General features: G+C 41.5%; 1 protein-coding gene across 1 annotated transcript; it reads left to right on the top strand.

Moving 5' to 3' along the window:
- Positions 1-21,457, top strand: LOC129330155 (solute carrier family 22 member 2-like). The gene is made up of 11 exons (XM_054980112.1): positions 1-452; positions 815-918; positions 1,825-1,979; positions 3,012-3,180; positions 5,214-5,328; positions 6,191-6,297; positions 10,233-10,447; positions 12,047-12,155; positions 16,939-17,051; positions 18,110-18,209; positions 19,596-21,457. Exons 1-11 carry the CDS (start codon positions 36-38, stop codon positions 19,660-19,662), a joined length of 1,671 nt encoding a protein of 556 aa, XP_054836087.1. The 5' UTR covers positions 1-35; the 3' UTR covers positions 19,663-21,457.
- The last annotated feature ends 4,893 nt before the right edge of the window (positions 21,458-26,350 follow it).

The following is a 26,350-nucleotide window of genomic DNA, read 5'->3' as shown; positions in this document are numbered from 1 at the left end:
TTTGTGATTTTCAATGAGTTGCTTCAAAGGCAAGAATGACAACCTTAGATGACATTTTAGAGCATATTGGAGAGTTTGATTTGTACCAGAAAAGGGCATTTTTTGTCCTATGCTTGCTTTCTGCTGCCTTCACACCTATCTATGTAGGTATTGTCTTCCTAGGTTTTATACCAGAACACCATTGCCGGAGCCCAGGAGTTGCCAAATTAAGTAGCAGATGTGGTTGGAGTCTTGAAGAGGAATGGAATTATACACTTCCAAAGGAAGAGATCCATGGGGACAGTTTCACGAGTCAGTGCAAGAGGTATGATGTGGACTGGAACATAACTGATCTGAACTGCACAAATCCACTAGAAGCATTCACCACTTACAGGAACAAAAGCAATATTCCTCTTACTACTTGCCAAGATGGCTGGCTTTATGACTTCTCAGGATCATCTATTGTAAGTGAGGTAAGAAACTAGATAAATTTATCTATGTGCTTGTGGACAATTCAGCTCCAAACCACAGAGCTCCAAATTCTTCAGAGAGAAAAGTAATTCTGTATGTATTCAGTCATGCCCAGAAAGAACAAATATCAGAGAATGATGTGAAAAAGTGGGAACATGCTTTGGAAGATCATCCTGCGAGATCCTTCCAGAAGGGTTCTCAGTGACTACTTCACCATATCTTGAAACCTTGATGAACCTCAACAGAAAGAATATGTTGGTAGCACTGTCAGGCTAAGAATGAAAACTGTCATATGGCAAAATAATAGAAGGACTGGGATATATTTTCATATATTATTCTCTAACATTAATGTATGTCTCTTTAGTTTAACCTGGTGTGTGAGGATGCCTGGAAGCTGGATCTATTTCAGTCATGTGTGAATGTGGGATTTTTCATTGGCTCCATAAGCATTGGATACATGGCAGACAGGTAGGTAAGGTTTTATACATCCAGGTGGGATATTTTTTCTCGATTAAGAATAAGAAGAAAACTTACATAGATTTTTCACAAAGAAATAAATGTTATGCTGGAAAAAAATCCTTTCAACTAAATTTTGATTAAGACATTATATATTGGGGTGGGTAAAATATTTGCATTGCTCTTTGCTCTCTGTATAGCTAAGAATTGCTTTTTCTTTCATTATGCCTCATGAAGACGTTCATGGCCTTTTGAACATTTGTAATTTCCTATCACTGATAGGTTGCTCAATTAGGGCAATGCATCTACTAAGGGGAGAGATTTGTGTTGACTTAAAAGACGAAGAAAGCAATATTGTTTTAAGAGAGCCAAAGTGGCCTTACAGAGGCATGGTTTTCTGTGCTGTATACAGTTACTTTTGTCATCTCTGTAAAATGAGTTCTTCAGGTTTTTGGAACGCTAGGAAAGCCTGGAAAATTGGTTAATCGATATGAGACTGAAATTAATGTGATGACGTTGTGGCTCAATGCTAGATCATCTGATTTATACAGGTTCAATCCATGGCATCTAGTTAAAAGGATGAGATAGTGGGCGATGTGAAAGATCTTTGTCTGAAGTCAGACACCATAGTGTTGACCCTAATAGACCATCTGACTCAGTAAGGCAGTTTCATGTGTTCTAGCATACCACCTGAAAAATACATCACCTAGCCTAAAAGAGGGCATACTGTGACACAGATCAAGCAACATTTCAAGTCACATCATACTTGAGCCTGCTGTTGGAATTATGATGAAACCCGCAAACTCAGGTTTGTCATCTTAAACAAGCAGTAGGAAGTGTTCTGAAAGTGCAGCTGGGAAAAATTTTGCATCAAAAAATTATATGTATAATAATGGGGGGTGCCTTTTTTCTCCATAGGTTTGGCCGTAAACTGTGCCTGTTAATTACCATACTTGTCAATTCTGTGTCTGGTGTTCTCATGGCATTTGCACCAAATTACACATGGATGGTGATCTTCCGCTTGATACAAGGACTGGTCAGCAAAGGGGGCTGGTTAACAGGCTATATCCTGAGTAAGACTGTCCACATTTGCATGTTCTTTAATTAAACAAATTATGTCCAATATTTTTGATCTGACAACATTGATCTTGGAGAATTAAGAGACCAGATGGGTAACACAAGGAGAAAATAAATGACACTTTATTCATACATGCAAACTAAGTTATGTATTAATTATGTTGCAAACTAGAACTAATTTAATTGGTTTTGTCAATAGATTAATCTATATGATACGTTTTAGTTGGTTCCATTTTTAAAGTTATCTTGCTTCTAGTCCGTCAATATAATATAGAATAAAATATATCAAAGATAACAATAATTTATACGTTTATTAATTATAACTTAATTTACATCTAGTATCTCAAGAATGCACCAATGTTAACAATTTGGTAATATGAACCATTTATTGAAATTTAATAATTAACCAATATAAGTAATTAAAAATAGATAATCAGAGAAGCTAATCTATTATTGAAATCACTTCTGATGATGAAATTAAATGCTATATAAACATTTGGTTTCACAGAAATATTCTACAGTTGTTTCATTCAATGCATCACTTTCCATATACTGTGCTCCCTTTTATTTATTAAAAGAGAAATATAATCCCCTTAGTTTAAGGAGTTCAGGGTACCATGAATGGTAGGTTCCCAGAGGTCTCCCAATCAAATATAGGTCAAGCTCAGCAATGATAATCTTCAAGAAGTAGAACGTACCAGGCATCTTCAGACTTGTTTCTGAGCTCCTGGTGGATCACATAGGATTATCTGTTTTCAGTTACTCTGGGTTGGGTCATGAAACGTAATGAATTTGTTGACTGAATTTAATTTCTAACTAGAAAGATACACTATGTTGCTTTGGAGAAATGTGATTTTGAAAGATCAATGGATTCCTATACTGGGAAAAATCTTACTTGGTTTAAATGTATGGAATCTATGAAATTCATTGTGGTTTGACACATGGAGATCTAGATTCTGTGACCTTCATCCCATTTTTTTCTCTATTAATTCCATTGTATTAATGGCATTTCTCTGCTTTTTTTAAAGTTACAGAATTTGTTGGTTTGAGCTATAGAAGAACAGTAGGCATTGTTTACCAAGTGGCCTTTACAGTTGGACTCCTTGTACTTGCTGCCATTGCTTATGTAGTTCCTCACTGGAGATGGCTACAACTTGCAGTTACGCTACCAAACTTCTTCTTCTTGCTGTATTACTGGTAAACAAGATTTCTCCTATATCCCCCAAATGATTATTAGTATCAGAAAGAGCATCCATATCTATACTTGCAACCAAAGATGAGCAAGATAGATATAATTTTTGCCAGAAAGAACATATTCCCATGGCATTGAACTTTGATCCAAATGTCACATACCGTAAACCTGGACTCGTGGGGATATAATAGCATATTTTAATTATGTAAAACGGTGCCAAAAGATGAGGGACATTTAGAGACTGGCCAATAGGAATGTATACAGAAATATCCAAGTCATGTTTTCAGGGTCATTAATCAATTTGGTAGTGGTTTCATTCTTAGCAGTAACTCCCCATGCTTCCCAAATTTGGATGACATTCTCAGGTCTTCTAATCTTTACCCAAGGGAACCTCCCTCCCAAGAGAGAAGAAATCCCTGTGTGCAAAGCAGGCACCCAGAGATGCAGTGATAAGTTTTTTCTCTCTCTCTCTCTCCCTTCCTGCTTCTGCCCTGCTTCTGTATCTTTGGCAGGTATGTTTTAAACAGAAATGGCAAGAAATGCTAAAATCTGCACACACAGACTACCTTCATTCATTTTCAGCATTTTTTTCTTCTAGTATCTGCCTGACTAGCTTTCTCTACTATCCACTGAGGAGCCAACAAGCTTGCTTGAGGAAAACAAAATCTTCAAACAGCAAAAAAGTCACAAAGGAGTATGAGCCTTAGCCTCTTATCCCTGTGTTTAGTGAAAGAAAGAAAGAAAGAAAGAAAGAAAGAAAGAAAGAAAGAAAGAAAGAAAGAAAGAAAGAAAGAAAGAAAGAAATCTCCACCCCTGCTTTGCACATGAACAGATGTACAAACCCAGGTCCTCCCACGGCTGATTTTGGACAAGAAATGAGATTTGATCCTTATCTTGTCCTGTATGTATAATTTAATACTTAAGGGGCAGAAGCAAAAAAAGCCTTTGTCTGGAAAAGCAAAGCAGGTTGCAAAGGGGCAGACTGGCTATTACAGCCACCAGGACTTTTCCTGGTGGGCCAATGGCCTCCCCCCATCCCGGGCCAAGCCAGCTTAGTGGCAGAGAGGCAGTGTGTGGCTTGCCCGACCCTCACATGACAACAGGGAGACCATGTGTCACCTTTCTACCCCTGAGCAAGCCCAGACTAGGTGGTGGTGGCGAGGCCCTTGCATGACCCACCCAAACCACCTACAGTCATTGGGGATGCAGGCTGCCTCTCCATCCCTTGTTCCCAACCACCTATAGGTGAGCGGCCCAGGACAGGGCAAGCAGGCAGCCTCTCCCTCCTATGGTGAAGATTAGGGCAGGCTGAGAGGCGAGGCCCTTTTCCAGCGCTGTTTGTCCTTCCCAGTCTACCCTTGATGCTGTATATCACAGGTGGAGTAGAGAGGACAGCACAATTGGCCTGCTGGCTGTTTTGCTGTCTCCTTGAGGGACACATCAACCCTTCCCACTTTACAGAGAATACAAAGAAAGCGTTTGGCTTTTTTCTAACACAAATATTAGTCAGGGAAAACCCTGTGGCAACTGCACTATCAGGCATATATCTCCTAATTCACTCTGTCTCCTTGTTGCCTGTTCCCTTTCCCATCATCACTTTGCTGGGAAAACAAAAATATAAACATACCACCACAAGGAAATGAGAAGAAAAAGGAAACTATAACCACAGATTTTGCAGCCAGATCAGAAGAATGGTCAGACCTACCTGACCTAGTTAGTTCAAGATCAAAATTTGGAGGAATTTTTTTTCAGATTAATTTACCCTTCCAAAGATAACAAACAGGGAATGTTTCACTCAATTTGGTTAGTTATTGTCTGAATCCAAAGCTCTATTGGACAATGTTAATCTAGAGAACTTTAGAACCTCTTTAAATTTGTGCTAGTTACTTTTACTATTTATTCAGTCTGGGGATACAGATGCTTATTTGAAATCTGACTTTTAGTGATGCTTAGACCAGTTCTTGCTTGACCCTACTATATGTTACAAAGAATGGCATGTATTTTGCTATCAATGATGCCTCATTTATTGATTTTTCAGGTGTCTGCCAGAGTCCCCAAGGTGGCTGATAGCCCAGAAAGAAAGCAACAAAGCTCTGAAAATAATTAAACGTATTGCCAAGGGAAACAAAAAAACCCTGCCTCTATCTATGGAGGTAATGAGTTTTTCTCATGCAAAATTACAAATGAAGTACTAACCCACAGTTTGAGTATTAAATAAATTAAATTTATTTGATAATTTTAATAAACAAACTTTTAATAAGAAATAAGTTCCATTGTCATAATCTAGCTAGGGTACAACATGAGTGGAAAATGGATTCCTTAGCCATTTCCTCAGCTACATGGGAAGCCACCACACATGCAAGACAGTCTGGAAAAGCAAAGCAGGTTGCAAACATGGGCCGTTTCCAGATGGCTTACCTGCACCCGGAACGTCGCGCCACATTGCGGGGAAAACGCGAAATATCGTGTTTTCCCTGCAACGTGGCGCGACGTTCCAGGTGCAGGTAAGCCATCTGGAAACGGCCCTGGTGGGGTGCAAACATGGAGTCATTTTTTAAAACCTAAAATCCAGTTGTTTGGAAGGGGGAGCAGGGTGCAAAAAGGATTCTGTGCATACATAATTATATTGGAATCTATTTCATATTGAGCAAATTGATAGAAAATGCCCTTATATTACTCAAAGTAAAAGGCTAAAGATTTACTTTTTTAAAAAAATGAAAATTCAGGGAAGGGGACTAAAAGGCATGGAATCACTTCTAGATCATCATTATACTAGGATCTTGTGCATGCAGACCCATGTAACACACAATATCCATGGGCCATTAAGACAAAGTAATTTAAACATCTATTTGTGCTAGTAATTTTTATGTGCAATATAGTTTTTGGAAATGTTACCATATGACCTCTTTTCAAAGATTTTATGAGGATGCCTGATACCATGACTCAAAACTTTAATCTCTCCAATTTTGTTTCTCGCTCCCATGATACTGAATATTATTTTGCTTATCATTCTAGAATCTTCAGCCTGAGGAAGAAATGACTGAAAAACTAGGCCCTTCATTTCTGGATCTAGTGAGAACACCACAGATAAGGAAACATACACTCATTTTAATGTACACGTGGTAAGAGATGTTCATATACAATTTTTAAATTAATCATTTACCTCTATGAGCATGATCAATCTTCTCTCACACATGCAACTCACAGAGGAGGTTTCTCCCTAGGCCTCAGTAGAGCCCTTCAACCCATTTCTGCAGTACAACATGCTCAGCTGTTGCCACAAATCAGTGTGCTGACCGAAAGCTTATTTTTAGTGCTTGATTTTAGGCTTTGAGCTTTTCCTTTAGGTCTTTCCTTAGTTCACTCCTTAGATCTGAGACTAGAGTAGCCTGATGGTTAGTATGCCAACCTAGAATCTGGGAAGACTAGATTAAAATCTCCCCTCAGCTATGAAGCCTTGCATCAGTAGCTCTTTCACTCAGTCTAACACACCCCACAGGGTCAGGAAGAATCAGCAATTGTTGGACCTTTCAGTCAAAAAATCAGGTGAGCTGAGAACACAGTCTTCTGTGTGGCTACCAAGTCCTTGGTGGGGGCCCGAGATCCCCTGCCCCTAGGCCTTGTTGTCCACTGCTGCTGCAACTGGCTTCAGGAGAAAAATTAAAAAGAAAAATAAGATCTCATCTACTTACAGGAAGTTCTTATGACAGAGTTCTGGCAATTCTAGAGCTACCCAGAAGTAACAAAGTGTAGCTCTACTGAATGCTATGGTAAAGCCAGAAGTTCTACGATGGTTTCTAGGAAGCTCTAGGAATTGCTGGAACTCTATGATAAGAACTTCCTGTAAATAGATGAGGTCTTATTTTTCTATTTAATTTTTCTCCCTGGTTGCTTCTCCCTCCTTGCAACTCTCCTGTCAGTTGCCAGGCAACTCTAGTCCTAGAAGAGTTCATGAAATAGGGGATAGCCTTTTCTAAAGATCTGGATTAGGGCTGCCATTTACCCACTATGGGCAGGCAAACTCCTGTTGGCACGTCCAATCCCCTTTCCTAGCTCAATGGAGTGGTGGGGGAGGAAATGGGAGAGAAATGACTTTGTGTAATGTGTTGATGTCATTTTCAAGGTGAAGACCAAAAAGTGTTTTTGATGTGTTGAGTGACACTTTAGGAATTTCCCTAATCTCTTTTACCATAGAGATAATGAAAATTCCTAGAGCGTTGTTTGTGATGGTGATGTGACATTTGGATCTTCACCCAGTAGTAGTAGTAGTAGTAGTAGTAGTAGTAGTAGTAGTAGTAGTAGTAGTAACAACAACAACATTCGATTTATATACCGCCCTTCTGGACAACTTAACACCCGCTCAGAGTGGTTTACAAAGTATGTTATTATCACAACAATCACCCTGTGAAGAGGATGGGGCTGAGAGCTCTGGGAGAGCTGTAACTGACCCAAGTCACTCAGCTGGCTTCAAGTGGAGGAGTGGGGAATTGAATTCAGTTCTCCAGATTAGAGTCCCTCCGCTCTAACCACTACATTGAGACATCACAGGACATTGCTTTCCCTATACCCTGCCCCCCCCCAATTTCCACTGTAGCCAAGTGTAGTACTGGCATCCCTAAATCAGATGTATAAGGAAGTATTAAGCCTCTAAAGATCTGCAAAGAGTCAGTGTGGTATAGTAATTAGTGTGTTAGACTAAGATTTAAGAGATCCAGGTTAAAATCCCTATTCAGCCACAAAGATAGCTGGGTAACCTTGTGCTAGTCACCCTCTCTCAGCCTGTCTTACCTCATCGGGTTGGTGTGAGATTAAAATGGAGAACGCCCCACTAAGATTCTTTTTTTTTTGTCATTTTATATTTTTTATTTCAATATTTTCAATAATAGCAACAATAGGAATGATAGTCATTAAACAGAAATATGATAGTTACAGAAGATCTTAGTTTTAGGATTGCTTATTGCAAGATTTACAATTCCAGAAAATAACATCAATTAAAGATATATGTAACAGTAGTTTTGAATTTTAACATTGTGCCTTATCAATTTTACTAACAATCAACTGTCTTCCCTCTTATTGTAATTAGCTCCTTCCCTCCTCCCCCCTCACCCAACTTAGTGATTTATTTATTTTTTAATTTTATTTTTAACTTTTTCAATAACAACAAAAGGGAAGATATTCAACAGCAAAATAAGATATGGTACAAAGATTTTTACCACAGACTAACAAGATTTTTAGCGTTATCACAAGGATTCTACATCTAAAAGCAATTATAGTTAGAGCTATGAAAAAAAATAATTTGGAAAATTTTACCAACATGCCTTAACATTTACGTAAACAGTTGTCTACCCTCCCTCCTGCTGAAATGGCCCACCCCCTCCCTCCATCCTTAACAAACCTTCCCTCCCTAACCTCCCCCTCCCCCTACAAAGATAGATACAAATTGCTAGATTCGCTAATCAAGTGTTATGCACTAAGCAAAAAAAGGGAAGAATTACAGTTAAACTTAAATCACTTGATCATGTTATTTAAACAGCTCTCTATACTTTGTGGGTATATACCCCACTCAGGTACTTGGTATCACTTACCAAGATAGAAGAGCTGTAATACTTCCTAGAGCTGAACCTGAAATAATATAATGCTTTAACTTTTCCCACCCCCGAACCTTAATTAGTAAACTAGAACATTGTATTTGTTAGAATATATACAGCTGCTTCTATGCAGAAAAGTTAGAATTATAAGCAGGCTACAATGAGGAAAATGACTATTAAGTATGTCTGATTGGAATTTTACTACCTTTTGGGGGGGTAGGAGGCTGAGATCTTTTCCTTTTAAGAGATATAGTCTCTGGGTCTATGGGTATCTCCAGATCCATATTCTTCAGCAGGGTCAAACCTGATTCTTGGTCTTCTGCCAAGTAAGTGTTCCCTTTGTGTGTGACTCGGAGCTTTGTAAAGCTTGACCATCTGTATTCAATTCCTGCTTCTCTAAGAATTCCTGAGATTAGTTTAAATTCTCTTCTTTTGTTGAGGATTTCTTTTGGCAGATCAACAAAGACAGCAATATAAGACCCATTATAAGTAAGTGAGTTCTGTTGTCTGGCCATTTCTAAGATCCTTCTTCTTGAACTCCCGTCTGAAAAAGTTGCTAAAATGTCCCTGGGGCTTTTCCTTCGTGGGTTATTTGGCAAACCAAGCCGATGTGCTGTGGTAATTAGAGGGGCAGTATGATCTCTGAGGTTTAGAATTTTTGTTAGCCATTTGTTCAAGAAAGCTGCAGGATCTTCATTTATTGCTTCATTTTCTTCAATCCCTCTAAATTTAAGATGAAGCTTGCGATTTGAAAGTTCTAGGGATTGAATTTTGTTTTTCATTAAGTCATTGTCCTTTTGCAAGGCTTGGATTTCGTTTTGCAATGAAGTACTCAGAGCCATTGCACAATCGGCCTTATGAATGGCTCTAATAATGTCCAATTTTATATCTGAGATCTGGTCAGTTAAATTTGTAATTTTATACAAGATTCTTTGCTCCATTTTTTGCAGCAACAAGGGCAGATTAGTTTCAGACAAAGTTTTACCTGTTGCATTTGCCTCAGGCGCCATTTTGAGTGCTTCTTCTCCAGCGTTGTTTTGAGTCTCAGGCTGCAATGGCACGGGAAAGTAATCCTGGAGCTTTTTAGCTGACTTGCCATTTGCATTTTTCTTTTCTGCATTGTTCTTGCCCATTATTTGAGCATTCTTGCTTAAATGAGTTGCTTTCTTATACTAATTAGCTCGAGGGGAGAGCAGACCTCAGGTTTTTCCCCCACTAAGATTCTTGGTAGGATAAAAATGTACTGAATAAATAATAAATGGGAGGCCCTTGTGTACACAGAGTATATTCACTCAGTAGTGACACTGCTTCTCTAGGCTACATACTACTCTTGTTCAGACTTTACCTCCTATTTGTTTTCAAGCTGTCCTCTGCTTTTTGAAACCTGGATAGCAATAAGACTGAGGGTTCTGAATGAATTACTCCTTGGCTGAAGAACTTTCTTTCTTTGATCCCTGTTGTTTGTATAGGTTCACAAGCTCTGTACTGTATCAGGGCCTCATCATGCACATGGGAATTGCTGGTGGCAACATTTATCTGGACTTTTTCTACTCTGCTCTCGTTGAATTTCCAGCTGCCATCATACTCATACTCACAATTGAGCGCATAGGTCGTCGCTATCCCTGGGCTGTAGCGAATCTGACAGCAGGAACTGCTTGCCTTATTACAGCCCTAGTTCCTGAGGGTGAGTTCTTCCAAGCACTTTCCTTATATACCCTTCCTCTACATTTAATTAAGAGGTATACACTTCTCTTTTTGACCATCCTTTGTTTCTTCCCAGCATGTACTCAGTTTGAACACAGAAGCTAATGGCTTGGATCAAAAGATCACATTACTCTTCAGTTAGTATAGGTCCACCAACTTCCCCGCAAAGTCCAGAGAGGCAGGGGAGCCTTTAGAGCAGTGTTGAAAGTAGAACATCAATGATAAATGGCATACAACAACCAGATTTACCAACTTTGTCAGTAGAAGTAGTGTTAGGAGAATGGATCTTTGCTTGGACATGTTATTTATTTTTTAATTTTTAATTTATTTTTGACTTTTATTCCGCCCTCCCCGCATTTCCAGCAAGCTCAGGGCAGATTACAAATACATAAAGGTTAAAATATATAAAACAGTTATTGTAAATTAACAAAAAACTAATCTGTTTAAATGCATGTATTGTTCAAAATTGGTGCACTGTGCAACGAATACTTTGCACTTGGCTATCTGCAAACTATACAAAAGGTTAAATGTGACTTGAGACAGAGGCATGGGATTTGGAGCATGTCTGCTTCAATCCTGTACTAGCATAAGAAAGTCCTAGGGGAGCAGTATTTGGTCAACTGGATTGCACAATCCTCTTGAAAATAGGGTACAGATCGGGTCAGCCATGCATCTCTGCAAACTTTTATCTTGCAAATACTTGGTCATAGCAAATGTGCTTCTGTGCAATTTTCAATTTTTAATGTTCCATTTTTTAACTTCTTGACAAATATCATATGACATATCAGGAGAAATTTTGCTTGGAGGTGAAAGTTGTCCTCTAAAATAAAATTCTTTCACCAGGATACTTTCCTTCTTTATTTACATATCCTTTGTATAATCTAAAGGGGAATGTGACACAAGGAGGGCCATTCTAAGGGAGACAAAGGGATTGTTTGGGCTAGCTTGCTTTTAGCAGGCTTCAGGGATAAAACCTTTTCATAACACTTTTTCCCACTGAGTATGTTTCTTCTGTAGCTCTTTAAGATAACAAGCAGAGCCAACCTGATGACATTTGTCTCCTTTTTGTTTATATAACCTATTATAATTTGAGATTGACCTATTTTTCTGTATTCATTGCAAATCTTTGAAATTCCATTGATTTCTGTTTACTTGTTCTGTGAAAATTCTTTATTACTATAAACAAGTTTGTTTACTTTGTTCATTCGATGAGAAGGTATATGTGTAAGTCTATAATCTTTTATGGGTATGCATTCTAATGTATGAATTCATCAGGTTTATGCAAGGATATCTCTCAATAAACGTTTCCTTCTTCAAACCACCAAAGTGTTGATTGCCTTGATAAGTTAAGAAATCAGTGTTTAGAGGAGTCTCCAGAATTGGAAAATAGGAGAAATGTCCCTCATACTATCAATATCTGAAGAAGGGAGCTTTGACTCTTGAAAGCTTATACTCTGAAAATCTTGTTGGTTTCTAAGGTGCCACTGGACTAAAATCCTGCTGTAGTACTATCAAGTATACACAGAAAATGTTAGGATACCATACAAGCCTCCAGCAACATAATATCGTGTCTTTTCAGATCTCTATTGGCTTAAAATTACTGCAGCTTGCTTAGGTAGGATGGGCATTACAATGTGCTATGAAATGGTTTGCTTGGTCAATGCAGAACTATACCCAACTTTTCTCAGGTGAGTGAACCATCTTCAGATATTCTAGAATGGAACAGTGCCCTGTGTCTGTGGTATATTTATTGTATACATGTATGTATGTAATGAAAAAATTGGCTCCTCCCCTAATATCTGTGTGATTTAGTTTGGTCCTACTGGGTGGAGTTTCAGTTTTCCAGTTTTGTATGTTAGCTGAAGTTGTTGGTTGCTGGAGTTTTCCTTGCAAATAAACAGTTGATGTTTTGAGCCTGCTTGTCTTTACAGAATGGACCTGAGAACAGGTGCCTGAGCACTCTAGCCAGGGAACCCACAGCAAATGGGGGACATTACAGTGTCAAAATACAACTTGCCATTCAAATGAGAGCTCTGGCCTTATACAGTATGCCAGGAGCCCCAACCTTTCTGAGGCTGTGGGCACCTTTGGAATTGGCTGCCACAAGAGATGGGGCGCAACTACAAAATGTCAACATTTTAGGCAGAAGGTCTGTTTAACAAGATGTCTTTAAAAATGTACATATTGTTTAAAAATATTTTCTTGCATACTTCAATTACACTTAGGGTTCCCAGATGCCCCCCAGTAGTGGGCAAACTCCCAGGGATTTGCCGTCTTGCCTGCTGATCTGCTAGTGATCAGGGGAGGAGACAAGCCCCCCAGAGGTCACCCGCAATTGGCAGGCACCCCGGAAACACATTTCCAGAAGTGACATCATTGTGCTGGCCACAAGAGCATTCCTATGCTTTGTCTGGGGACAAACGGGCCAAATTGGCCCAGCACAGAGTGGGGAGCACTCCTGCGGCCAGTGTGATCACATCACTTCCAGAAGTGACATCATCGTGCAAGTGCCAGGGTGCAAGTGCTTGAAGAATGACTGCATGAGGTAAATGCCAGGCTCCTCCCTCTCAATGGGAGGGTATAGGGACCTGACAATTGTAGTTACACTGTGAAGATCCTTGTGCTGTGGTAGCTGGTCTGCCAAAACAACTTTTAAAAAATCTGTGCAGTCAGTAAGATCTCCAGTGCTGTGCTGAGTAAAAGTCCTATCTTGCCCCACCCACTTTCTAAAAACACTTGGCAGGAACTAGGATAGGTGTCGATGTGCACCATGGAGCCCATTGGCACCACGCTGGGGACCCCTGCCATATGCTATTATGAGCTGTGGTTGATCATGTCTTCTTTGAAGGCCAGTTACACAACTGGGTGGACATTTGCAGTGATAGTGTGATCAGGTGAAGCAATAGCGGCACCTGAGCAAAGCACAAATGGACAGAGCGCCCCCCCCCACACACACACACAAAGGACATCTTAAGGCATATAATATAATGATACATGAAGAGAATGTGCAGTTTCTTTTTGATATAAAATAATTAGGTATGTTTTACAAAAGGCCATTCAAAAGCTATAAGAAGTGACAGGAGTGTGTGTGAATGAAGTTCAAACACAAGGTAAGTGCTTCTCCCCACCCCCCACCCCCTGGAGGGTAAAGGAACCTGGCAACCCTAGCCGACAATATACACAGAATCACTGTTTCAATTCATTTAAAGCCCTTCACGGACTGGGGCCTGCATACCTGCAGGACCACCTCTTCCATTACGTCCCCTGCAGGGTGTTGCCCTCTGCAGACAAGCAACTCCTGGTGGTCCCTGGCCCGAAGGACATCCGTCTGGCCTCAACCAGGGCCAGGGCTTTTTCTGCCCTGGCCACAGCTTGGTGGAACACTCTTCCGCTGGAGATCTGGGACCTGTGGGACCTGTTACAGTTTCGCAGGGCCTGTAAAACGGAGATGTTCCACCGGGCCTTTGGCTGAGTGCCAGCGGGTGTCCTCCTTCTCCCATCTAAGACCACCACTTCTTCTGGGGCTGCCCTCGGCCATCTGCTATACCCGTATATGGACTCCCAATATTTGTTTAAATAGCCTGCTCCTGAACTATTTTAATGACTTTTTAAAAATTACTGATTTTATATTTTTGTGACTTTTAATGTATTTTTTTAATGTTGTTAGCCGCCCTGTGGGGAGGGCAGGGTATAAATCAAATAAACAAATATATAAATTACTTTGATTCTCTGAAATGGTAACGCAAATGGTAACACAAATGCTTGAGAATAATGAAAACCCCTCCTCTCCAAAATCCATTGTTTTTTTCAAGTTCCAATGCTTACCGGCCATTCAGCATAAGCACATGTATTTCTTTGACTGTATTGGTTTCCTGGAAGCGGCATCTCGTCCTTTCAATCAGACCCTTGCAGGGGGGAACACAGAGTATTCCCAGCTAATCCCAAACTGTAGACAGTTGCCATTCTCTCCCCGCCCCTTGGTGGATTGGAGAGAGAGATTTCTTTCTCTCTCAAAGTAGGAAGCCTGGGCTTGTTCAGGGATCCATAGTATTTAAACCCTTTGTCCAAATTTGCTTGAAACTTGGGGGGTTCTTTGAAGGACAGGCAGAAGACATTCCGTTGCAATTTTGGTGATATTTGGTTGAAAAACCATGACTCCAGCCCACCAAGCCCTGAAAAAAAAACCCATAGGAAATAATGGAAATCTGAAGATCTCATTCCTTGCTTTGTAAAACAGATCATAACAAAAAAGCATAGCAAACATATAGTTTTCAGCAGGAAAGGAAAAGTTCTTTTTATTGTCAGTCACTGTAAGAGTTGGGAAATGAAATGAATGCAGATGGGGAGTTATGCCAATGCCTAGTCTAGCATTCTGCTAGGCTGCCTCCATTTTAGAAATCACTAGAGATAACTGTGGCTGCGCAGAGAGGGACCTTCTTTGGGAGTCTGTAAAATTGACTTTCTTTGTTCAGTCAGCTTGAAACTTGGGATAATCTAAAGACCTAAGTTTCAAGCAGATCGAACAAAGAGAAGACTGTGTTCTATGCAAATTTGTTGCTATTATACTTTATAAACAGTTGCCTCAGACCCTTGAATAGATTTGGAAATAATGGTCCCAAAAGGGAAAAAACACAGTTTTGAATCCCAAGCCAGTAATATCCTACCTGGAAATAAGCAATCACGGTAAAAGTATTTCCCCTGAAGTCCAGATCAGAAGGTATAACATTTTCTCAGTGCACACCCCTAAAAAAAAAAAAAAGGAGCCCATTAAAATATCCCTCTGCAAAAGAACCATCGTTCATCAGTTGCAAAATAGTAAAGAGTCCAGTAGCACCTTTAAGACTAACCAACTTTATTGTAGCTGACAGGCAACACCAGCCTTTTGTCCAGCCCCAGCCCCAGCCCCGCAGCAGCAGACACCCCCTTTAGGCCTTGCAGCACAGCCTTTGGCAGTACCTCAGTTGCAGGAGCCCCTACAGGTCTCCAGGCCTCTCTCACTCTTAGGCAAATTGCAGCCGATGCCCAGGCACAACTCTGGGGAACAGCCTGCAGCCACTCAGCAGACCTGTCTCCTGCAATTGCCCAGATGGCTCCACTTCATCCAGGCTGACAGGAGATTGCCATCAGCACAAGCCAGGCTGGCACAGGCCCCAAGATGCCAAGGGAGCCACTGGAGAGGGTTCAGAAGCAGCAGGGGCGAGCCAGGCAGAGAGCCAACCAAATGCCCCACCCTAGGCGGGGATGGAGGGGGTAGGGCCAGGAGACTGCAGAGTCTACCCAGCCCTCCTATCAGATAGGCTGGGAGCAGGGCCAGTCAGGGAGACTTGGTGGCGATTGGGGGCAGAGCCAGGGAGGTGGGGCAAGGGGAGACCTTTAAATTCAGGTTCCTGTGAAGGCTGAGGAGGATTTTGTAGGGAGAGGCAGCTGGAGTGTGCTGCTACATCCAGGGCAGGAGAAGGAACAAGGTGGTGCAACCCCCTTCCCTGCCCATCTGAGCCTAGAGGACACCTGCCTGGAGAGCTGGTAGGATGGCAGGCCATCAGGAGAGGGCGCCAGTGAGGGAGGATCCTCACAGTAGCATAAACTTTCAAGAACCACAGCTCTCTTTGTCATGCATAGAGGGTATGAAGAAACTGGCCAGATATATATAGGTGGAGAAGGGAGGGGGGAGATGGTGCAGGGAGTGAGGTCATGTAAATTAGTTGTAAAAGTCATGAAAGGGGTGGAGTGTGCAATCCAGGTTGGGTGTGACCCCTATATTGCTGAATCTGAATGGAATGCTTGAAGGCAGTTGCTTCTGGTAATGAGATAACCGTCCAGAGTCTCTATCCAAGTCTGAATTAAATTTACATATGAATTCCAATTCAGTAGCTTCCCATTGGATTTTGGTTTTGAAATGTTTCTGTTGAACTATGGTGACCTTTAAGTCCTTAATGAAATGTCCTGGTAGATTGAAATATTCTCCTGCTGGTTTCTGGATATTGTTGTTTTTGATGTCAGATTTGTGTCCATTTATTCTATCTTTATCTTATCTTGCATTTGATGAAGAGAGCTGTGGTTCTCGAAAGCTTATGCTACAATAAAGTTGATTAGTCTTAAAGGTTCTACCGGACTCTTTACTATTTTGCAACTACAGACTAACATGGCTAACTCCTCTGGATTAAAAAAAACATTAAAACCAGCAAAAACCCATTATTAAAACCAAAGCTAAAATACACATACAAAAACATAAAAACAACAATTGAAACATACGGCAGGAAGGAGGGATCACTGAGGGAATGTCAAACGAAACAAAAAAAGTCTTCACTGTTGGGTAGAAGATAGCCACAGGAAGGGACAGATGAGTTTCTCTGGGGAAAGAGTTCTAAAATCCATGGGCTTAGACTGAAGTAGTTCTGCATAGGATTGTATTGTTAATCTCCTTTTGGCACTGAATAGTATATATGACTAAACTACACATGAACATTTCAGGAATCTTGGAGTTCTTGTCTGCTCCTCAATGTGTGATATTGGTGGAATTATAACCCCATTCCTTGTCTATAGACTGGCAGATATCTGGCATGAATTGCCACTTGTTGTCTTTGGTAAGAGTCTTATCTTATTTTTTTAGGCTGATTGAAGCGATGAAAAACACAAACAGATAATTCTTTGGTTGTTGTGGGTTTTCCGGGCTTTATTGCCGTGGTCTTGGCATTGTAGTTCCTGACGTTTCGCCAGCAGCTGTGGCTGGCATCTTCAGAGGTGTAGCACCAAAAGACAGAGATCTCTCAGCGTCACACACACCACGGCAATACAACCTGGAAAACCCACAAAAACCATCGTTCTCTGGCCGTGAAAGCCTTCGACAGATAATTCTTTGTAAAGCACTGTGCTGTAGAAACTAGAGATGCAAGTATACATTGTGGTGAATACATTCACATAGGAACTGGCAGCTGAAGATAGCTCCTGAACAGTAGACAAATATTCAAACACTTATATAGTCCATAAATGTTGGTTTGACAGCTGATCTTAGGTTTTTTGTTTTATCTGAGAAGTAAGGATATTATAGTCCTATTTATTTAGATCAATTCAAATGGTGCTTAAAAACAGGGCCTAAATCTCATTGTCAAAAAACATATTCTGCTGCACTATTAACCCAGCTTAATCAATATTTAACATAATTCCTTTTTCTTGTTTGCAAAATGTGGATAGTTTTGAGGGATAGACAGGAACAGGGGTTGGGATGCTTGTCACAGTACAGCAAAGGTATGTAGTTGTGGGGTTTTATTATTTACTTACTTCATTTACACCCTGCTTTTCTCCCTTATGGGTACCCAAGGTGTCTTACATTCTCTGCTCCATGTTATTTTCATAATAATCTTGTGAGGTATATTAGGCTGTGTGTGTGAGTGAGTGAGTGAGTGAGAGAGAGAGAGAGAGAGAGGTCAAGGTCAAGGTCACCCAGCAACCTTCTGTGGCAGAGTGAGGATTCGAATTTTCTGTGCAGAGTTACACCCTTCAAAGCTCAACTGTTTTAAAAACTCTGCTTGGGATTGCACTGTAAAATAAATTAAACGGTTGAATTATATTAGTGTCAGCTAATATAGTGCATACCATAGAACATGGATTCATCTGAACTTTTGTTTTTCCTTTATGCTTGAAGCTGTAGTTGGCCTTATTGATGGAGGCTTAGTGCTGCTCTTACCTGAAACAAAAGGAAAAACGTTACCAGAAACCATTGAAGAAGCTGAAAATATGCACAGGTAATGGCCTTGTAGAACATATCCTATAGAGAAAATTGTTAACAAGGAAGAAAATGTTCTAAGTATCACTAAAGAGAAGTACATGTGACCAGGAGAGAAACTGTTAGGGGAAAAAAGAGACAATGGCTTTTGGGACACCAAAGTATTAGAGCATGCATAAAGCAGCATTTATTTATTTCCCGTAGAGCTGCAACATTTATTCAATAATCTATTGAAATCTTTTTGATAGACTAAAAAAGTTGTCCCTGATTAACTGTGCAACATTTTTTTAAAAAAAGAATTATTTTCAACAGAAATTAAAGCTGCAGGTTTTATTTTATTTTTATATCCCATTTGTTCAGAAACTGTCCAGAATGACAAACACCATCATAGGAGAGTGTTGTCCTCTCACAGAGACTGGCCCTTCTAAAATTTATGTGGATCATCTATGCTTTTTTCTCCTTCCAGACCTAATGTTTAATTCACATGCACATTTATGCAACTTTAATCAATCAGTCAATTAATTAAAACTCATAGGATTAATAAGCTACTTCCCCACATCGTGCATGGATGAGTAATGATAGTTTCCCACCAAGCACAGCAGCTGGAAGCAGTCCATAGTCCACAGTGGACTGGACAAATATGGGGAAGAGAGAATGCATGCACCAGTTTGAGGACAAGATGATTAGGGCATCTACTTTTAAAGGTTTCTTCTTAAATGTTATACCCAAACAGTAGACTATAGGAAATGTGTAGGTGAGCTTTTCAAGGAGGATGGATAATGTGAGTGAAAGGGTTTTTTAAAACCCTCTTCCGGTGCCCCAGATCTGATTTTAATTAGCAGCTATTTAACGATTAAAAAACACAGGATCTTCCAACGTCTTGTCCACTGGGAGTCAGTGTGGGGGAGAATCATGGTGAACCGAGGGTCAAATCCTCATTCAGTCATAATGAAGCTCACTGGGTGCACTTGGATCCCAGCACTCTTTCTTATCCATATCTACTTCACAGGGTTGCTGTGAGGATTAAAATTGCTATGAGGGAAGAAAATGTTTGCTGCCTGGAGTTCCTTGAAAAGGTGGGGGAAATGTACTAGACAGAAACTGCAGAATTCCTGGCAGCAACAAGGTGTTGCACATAACTAGTGCCTCACCAGAGAGAGTGAATAAGAATGCAGCTTGCCATCAATATGCTTTTGGAGGGGAGGGTCACAATAGGGGGCATGCATTCATATCTGAATATCAAGTTCCTCTGCTCCATGGGGACAATTAATTTTAAATTGAGTAGTACTACCAGCTACCTTACTTGAAAGACAAGATAATGCAGCATTCAGCTGGACATTCTCCGGCTAGCAGAGACTTATTTCTTTTTTACTTTGACCCTGACTTTTTGACTTTATTCCAACAGGCAAGAAAAACATAAAGAAAAAATTATTTATCTCCATGTTCGAAGCTCAGATCCGGCCCCTGACTAAGAATAGTCGATTTCACCTGAATCTTGTCTTGATGATACACGAAGAAAAAAATGGGGAAAGTGTGGATATATGTAGACTTTCGTAATTCTTTAAACTTTCTGTTCCCTTTTGGTTCTTGGTTTGGTTTGTTCCCTTGTGGTTCTTTATTCATTACTACAATGATTGTTCAGAGAATGCACTGATGAAGAGAACTATACAGAATGCCTCCTGAAGTTATCCCAGAGCTGCTTGGCAAACATCTGAGTGCTTTAATCAAATATTGCAGTGGTTGTAGAGGGCCTAAGTTCACCATACACACTCCTCAGGTCAGTTCTGGGTCTGTCATGTGGTTAATCATATGTGCACTTGTGAATCCCCTGCTTCATGGGTCCACTTTTGGATCAGGACCATAGTGTGCAGGAGCAAGGGGCTTTAGCCTCCCAATGCTACTGTTTTTACAACTTGGAACAGCCTGGAGGGGATGCTATTTTTCTATTAGGGAAACTTTTGTGTGCTGCTCAGAACATGTGGAGTTCCCAATGGGACAAACAGTGCCCTCTGAGGCCATTCAGGCCAGGATTATGGCAGTGGGGGGAGGCTGAAACCCCCTCCTCCCAAGCACCATGACCCAGTTGGAATCAGGCCCCACATGCCTGGGAACTGACTTCACAGTGCGGAACTCACAAGCACGTCTGATTGTGCAGACCCAGGAGGGGGAAATGTAATGCTCAGAGTTTTAGGTAACTTAAAGTGCATTGTTCAGTCAAAAGAAAACATTTTGGATTTCTCTGTAAGAAAGTTAGCATGTATCTTAACTTTGCCATTGAAACTGATGGGACTAAAATTGCCCTAACTTTCCCTGGATCATGCCTCAAATGTCCAGAGGGTTGGCCAGCTAACTTTTTAAAAGCTAGAAAATTCTTCTCATCATCCTCAGCTACCTTGTTGTTTATCTAGGTATTGTAATGGTATAAAATTCATCAGATTAATGGGGAAGGGCCATAGCGTAGTGGTCGAGCATCTGAGTGGCACGCAGAAGGTCACAGGCCCAATCCCTGGCATCTCCAGTTGAAAGGATCAGGTAGAAAGTGATGTGAAACCCTGGAGAGCCACCACCAGTCTGACAGAGACTGATCTTGATGTTTTGAATTGATTCAGTATAACACAGCTACATGTCTTTATGGGTGTTCAAGTACGAGCATAGCTAAGCAAATTCTCTGACCTTATTTTGTTAACCTGTAAACCAGTGGTCTGATTATAAGAAACATGAACTGTGAGTTGGGTTCCCCTAACCCAACTTGCACTTCATGCGTGACCCAGTACTCATCTTAAAAACTGGAGGATGTTGTTCAGCTCCAAAGCATGGCATAGCAGCAGGAGGGGCTTCAGCATTCCCTGCCTGCCATCCCGTGTGTTTCACCAGAAAAAACTGACCCCAGGGTGGAGGCAGTTTGTCCCGTTATCAGTTCCACATGGCCCCAGAGCAGATACGTGAAACCAGCAGTGGACAAACAGACCATCCTCCATGGCCATTTTTTCTGGCAAAGATATACAGAGGGGAACGGAAGGAATTCAGAAGCCTTTCCTGCCACAGTACTGCATTCTGGAGCCCGTTGGGCCCCCTCCACTGTTTTAAAGCTGAGCACTGAGTCACACGTGAATTGCAAGCTGCGTTGAGCGACCACAACTCACATTTCACATCTCATTTAATCGGACACTTAAATGGTCACACTGAAGTGTAATTCTGATAAAACCAGTGCCACGTCTGCATAAATACAAGTCTTGAATGTAGAGAAGAATAAAAATGGTAACTAGCCTTGTGGAAGATCATTATGGCAAATTTTGAAATCTCATGTTCAAAATGATAAAAGAGGCTTAAAGGAAAAGACAGGTGAAAGTCAGACTTGCATATGAGAAAAAAATGAAAGATAATATTTCGGAACATTGTTTTTCAGAGGAAAGGCTATAAAAAGAATATTAGCAAAGGAAAGACCCACGCCCACATAACAAGAAGAAAAACCAGATGTGGTTAAAACAACACTCTCACTCACTGTGAGAAAAGGGAAGTTAACATGGGTAAAGATGGTTTTTTAAGAATGCCCTTGAATCAGCCAAAGTGAGCAATCTCTAGAATAAGGGAAGCAATGGTCACCATTTGGTTATACACTGTATGCAATTCTTAAGAATTTGTGGTTGCAACAAATATTTTGATTCTGGCTATCTGTTTCACCCCATTGTTATGCTTGTTCCACTTCTCAGGGCAGTGAGAAGTTCTAGCACTGACTGGTTGCATAAGGTGGAGGGAGAGCACTGGAGCCATATGTTGTCTTTGTAATATTTGTTTTATTTACAAATATACAGGCAGAACACAGGTGGGATGAAAAAACATTCCCCACATCAGATTCCAGAGACATTAAGGCATACTGAGGGAGTAATCCACAGCCATTGAGAAGTATTAACAAGCATTACCAACCCTTTTCTTGTGTGCAAGAGAGCCACAGAGATCAGAAAGCAAGCATATAGGACAGAACTATCCACAAATGGTTATCTGCGAACCAGAGGCATGTTAAAGCTGCACCTCCCACCTTGTATGACCCTCTTAGACATCTAATGATACAAATAAACCAGTTTTGTGGAAAGTTCCACCATCGTTTAGGTGTTATTGCCAGTAGTGAAAGTAGGTGATTTTTGACATCAGAATTAATGGATATGCCTTTGCCATTTAGGTGGTAACAAGAGAGGGAACCACAAGGACTTGTGGAGAGCGTCTCGTTTTCCCTTCCCCCACTGTCACGTCTCCCCTGAATGTTTCCATAGCATTCACTATTTTCTGATTCCTTCTCTTGTTCCCCGCAACCAGCCAACCTACTTTTATCTGCCTCCCCATCATCAGCTCCCCCCCACACCCCGCAGCAGCCTCTACCTGGAGAACCTAAGGTCTGGTTATGTGGTACTGGCCAGTCCCAGCTTCATGGTGCTGAACTAGGATTTCCAGCTCTCCTTACCCTCCTGGCGGGAGTGGGGGAACCCTGCACTTACCTTGAAGAGAACATTGCACAAGCACACACTCCCAACAGTGACATGATGACATCACTTCTGGGAGTGATGTCCTCAGGTTGGTTACAGGAGTGCTTGCAAATCGGCTTGGCACAAAGCACAGGAGCTCTCCTGTGTGATGATGTCACTCCTAGGAGTCATGCCATCATGCTGTGCTGGAAGTACACCTTGAGAGGCCCATTTCCCTGCTTCTTACCCCCTGTGGACCAGGTGAGCGGTGGTGACAAGGGCGGGACCGGCAACTCTATGCTGAACCCACAAGGACTTGTGCTAGGCTCTTCACTTTCCCATATGTTCACCTCCACACACTAATTCCATCTTCCTGGCAACCCCTTGTCTTATCCTTTTTCCCAGCTTCCTTCCAACCTACTAGCCAACCTGTCTTTATCTGCCCCCCCCCCATCTTCAGCTTTCCTTCCTTCCCTCCCTGTGCCAGTCTCTCCCCAGAAAACTCTAGCCTAGTTGCACAGTGCCAGACCCAGGCCTAGTTACACAGTGGGGAACCCTCCATGACTTCGGGGGTACCTCACTTTCCCCTGTGTCTACCTCTTGTTATGTCAAAAAACAGCCCTTCCCCCAGTGCCCTACTCAATTAGACACAAAGGGCTGGAGTAGAGAGAGTGACTTATAACAACTTTTATTGCTATGAGAGAGAGGAGACCAATTTGATGCCAGAAAAATGGTTACCTCTGCTCTTCCCCTGAGCTGCAAAGTTCTTTATAGCCTTTATGACATCAGGACATCAGTGCAATTATAATAACAGAATAATAATAACAACAACATTCGATTTATATACCGCCCTTCAGGACAACTTAACACCCACTCAGAGCGGTTTACAAAGTATTTATTTATTTATTTTTATTTACATCATTTTTAGTCCACCTTTTTAACTGAGACACAAGGTGGATTACACAGTATGAGGTTAATACAATCAGTATTGAGTACATTTCAATACAATACCATAAGGTAAACAGATACAAGTTTAAAAACATAGCATTAGCAAGGATACAAGACAGAGAAGAAAAAATACTGGAGCAAAACATAATCAATTCTAGGACTAAAATTAGACAACATGGAGCGCTGGTTGTACATTGGAGTACATATTTAAAGCAGCAGATAATATATAAGGCAAAAATAGTGAGGAAGTCTATGATCCCCAACTTGTTAGTGAAGCATCTGAGACCCCATCCCTACAATACAGCCCTCCCATTTGAGGAAAAAGCCTTTTTGAATAGTTTGGTTGTGCATCATTTATGGAAATCCAGGAGAGTGGGGGCTCTTCTGACTTCCTCAGGCAGGTCATTCCGCAGGATAGGGGCCACCACAGAGAAAGCCCTTGTACAGGCTGCTGCTGACTTCACCTGTGTGCAGCCTGGCACCTGCAGGAGACCCTGTTTAGATGAACGAAGTTGCCGTGGAGGAACATAGGGAGGGAGGCGATCCCGTAGGTATGCCGAACCAATATTGGACCGAAGTTGTATGTAATAACTAATACCTTGAACTGGGCACGGTAAATGATAGGTAGCCAGTGGAGCGACTGTAGGATGGGAGTGACATTCACCGCCCAGAGCCCCTGAGGATGGACGGTATATAAATTGAAATATAAATAAATAAATAAAAATTCAAGCTCCTGCTCACTCCTGATAACAATTGAGCTGCAGCATTTTGCACTAATTGGAGCCTCCTAGTTAACTTAGATGGGAAGCCAATGTATAGAGCATTACAATAGTCAAGCTTTGATGTTACCATAGCATGGATCCAAGTGGCCAGGTCAGCAGTGTCAAGATAAGAAGCCATCTTCCAGGCTAGAGTGATCTCCAACGGCAACCCTTTGAGTCCGCTCCAAGAGAAACAATTTAAACCAGTCAATGGCACATCCTTTAATGCCCATTTCTGTTTCTAAATGCCTCAACAGGATGGTATGGTCTACTGTATCAAAGGCTGCAGACAGATCCAATAGAAGCAGTAAGGAGGCATGGCCCTTGTCCATATTCAGACGGAGATCATCCACTAATGCTACTAGTGCTGTCTCTGTCCCATGCCCTGGTCTGAGGCCTGATTGGAAAGGGTCCAGAGTGCTAGAGTTATCCAAGAAGGTCTGGAGTTGGTCAGCTACTGCTCTCTCAATCACTTTGCCTAGAAAGGGCAGATTAGAGACTGTATGATATTATTATCCCCACAACAATCACCCTGTTAGGTGGATAGGGCTGAGAGAGCTCCAGAGAGCTATGACTGACCCAAGGTCACCCAGCTGGCTTCAAGCAGAGGAGTGAGGGATCAAACCCAGTTTTCCAGATTAGTGTCCCATCGCTCTTAACCAGTATACCAAACTGGCATAATTGGTCAACAGATGTTGCACAGTGAGAAATTTAGCACGCATGGAGATGTCAGCTTCTGTTACATATGTTTTTGCATTTGTGGCCCTATACAATCAGCTATTGTTTAAGCTTGTTACCTTTCTGCATGTGTCCGGCACACACAGTGTCTGCTTGTATGTTATCTCATGAACTCCTGCTGTCAGCATAACTAAACACAACTTCTCAGAGCAATTAAGCAATTGGAAATAGACATGGGCACAAATTGAAATATGAAGCAAATTTCATCATGAAACGGGCTGTTTCATGTGTCACAAAACAGAGTTTTGTGGGGCCACGGTTATCACGAAATTATGAAATTCATTACTTTTTGGCCTGTTTCATTAGCTTCGTGAATGATTTGTAATTGCAGACAGGCTGGTGCTGATCCATTGATTTCCTAGGCAACAATGGGCCCAGACCTTTTGTTGTCATTGGAAACCCCAATCATAGCTCTCAAACCCTTGATTGGCAGCTCTCCTAGCCATCTGGAGAGCTTCGATTCTGCCCTATACAGCCAGGAGCTGGGTGTCAATCCCCTAGGTAACCAAGGAGGTGGGCCTTCTGTAGCCATGGGCACACCAATCTCACTCCTCCAAACCCTGTTAGGCAGGTCTGTCAGCCAACCACAGACCTCCTGTTCTGATCTATGTCCGTGTTTTGCTGGGATTGGAGTGGGAGAGTGTGTGGAAGGATTTGGAATTGTGCTTTTGGCTGCTGCTGCTTTAAAGAGACTGAAAGAAGCCTCTTATTTCCAGCGAACCAGTACAAATCTCAGTAATCTGAAGTATTTGAAAATAATAAAACTACCTCATCTACCTGTTACAATAGGTACCTGGAGCTGAGCTGGAACTTTGCTCCAACACATACAGATGGTTGAATAGCAGCAGGGCACTGAAGCTTCCAAGTACTCAAGGACCACAGCTGAAGCACATAAGCACACTAACAGGTACTGAAGCACTGGAGGGCACCGAAGCACACAAAGGCACCAAAGTATACAGGAGGTACCAGAGCACACAGAAGTAGGCCAATTAAAGCTTTCTGACTGGTGTTAACCAATAGAAAGGCCAGCTTCTGTTAACTTTCCAGAACTCTCCAGTAGTGCTCATTTCTCCCTCCACCCAGCACTGAAATGAATTAGTGACATTCTCCTAGTTGAAAAGCCTCCAGTCAATAGCTGGAAGACAGTGTCTCTATTCAAGTGTACCTTAGGGTTCCCAGGTGCCCGGCGGTGGTGGGCAAACTCCCGGGGGTTTGCTCCCTTGCCTGTCAATCTATCAACAATTAGCGGGAGGTCG

The sequence above is a fragment of the Eublepharis macularius genome, chromosome 1 (assembly GCF_028583425.1).
Source record: "Eublepharis macularius isolate TG4126 chromosome 1, MPM_Emac_v1.0, whole genome shotgun sequence".
Taxonomy (NCBI): Eukaryota; Metazoa; Chordata; class Lepidosauria; order Squamata; family Eublepharidae; genus Eublepharis; species Eublepharis macularius.
This window is presented reverse-complemented; position numbering and strand designations above follow the sequence as displayed.

Bases quoted from the DNA above. Each gene is read 5' to 3' on its own strand.
- LOC129330155 (XM_054980112.1), top strand. From the start codon at position 36: ATGACAACCTTAGATGACATTTTAGAGCATATTGGAGAGTTTGATTTG. The intron at 453-814 runs GTAAGAAACTAG...ATGTCTCTTTAG, and splicing joins GATCATCTATTGTAAGTGAG to TTTAACCTGGTGTGTGAGGA. The intron at 919-1,824 runs GTAGGTAAGGTT...TTTTCTCCATAG, and splicing joins ATTGGATACATGGCAGACAG to GTTTGGCCGTAAACTGTGCC.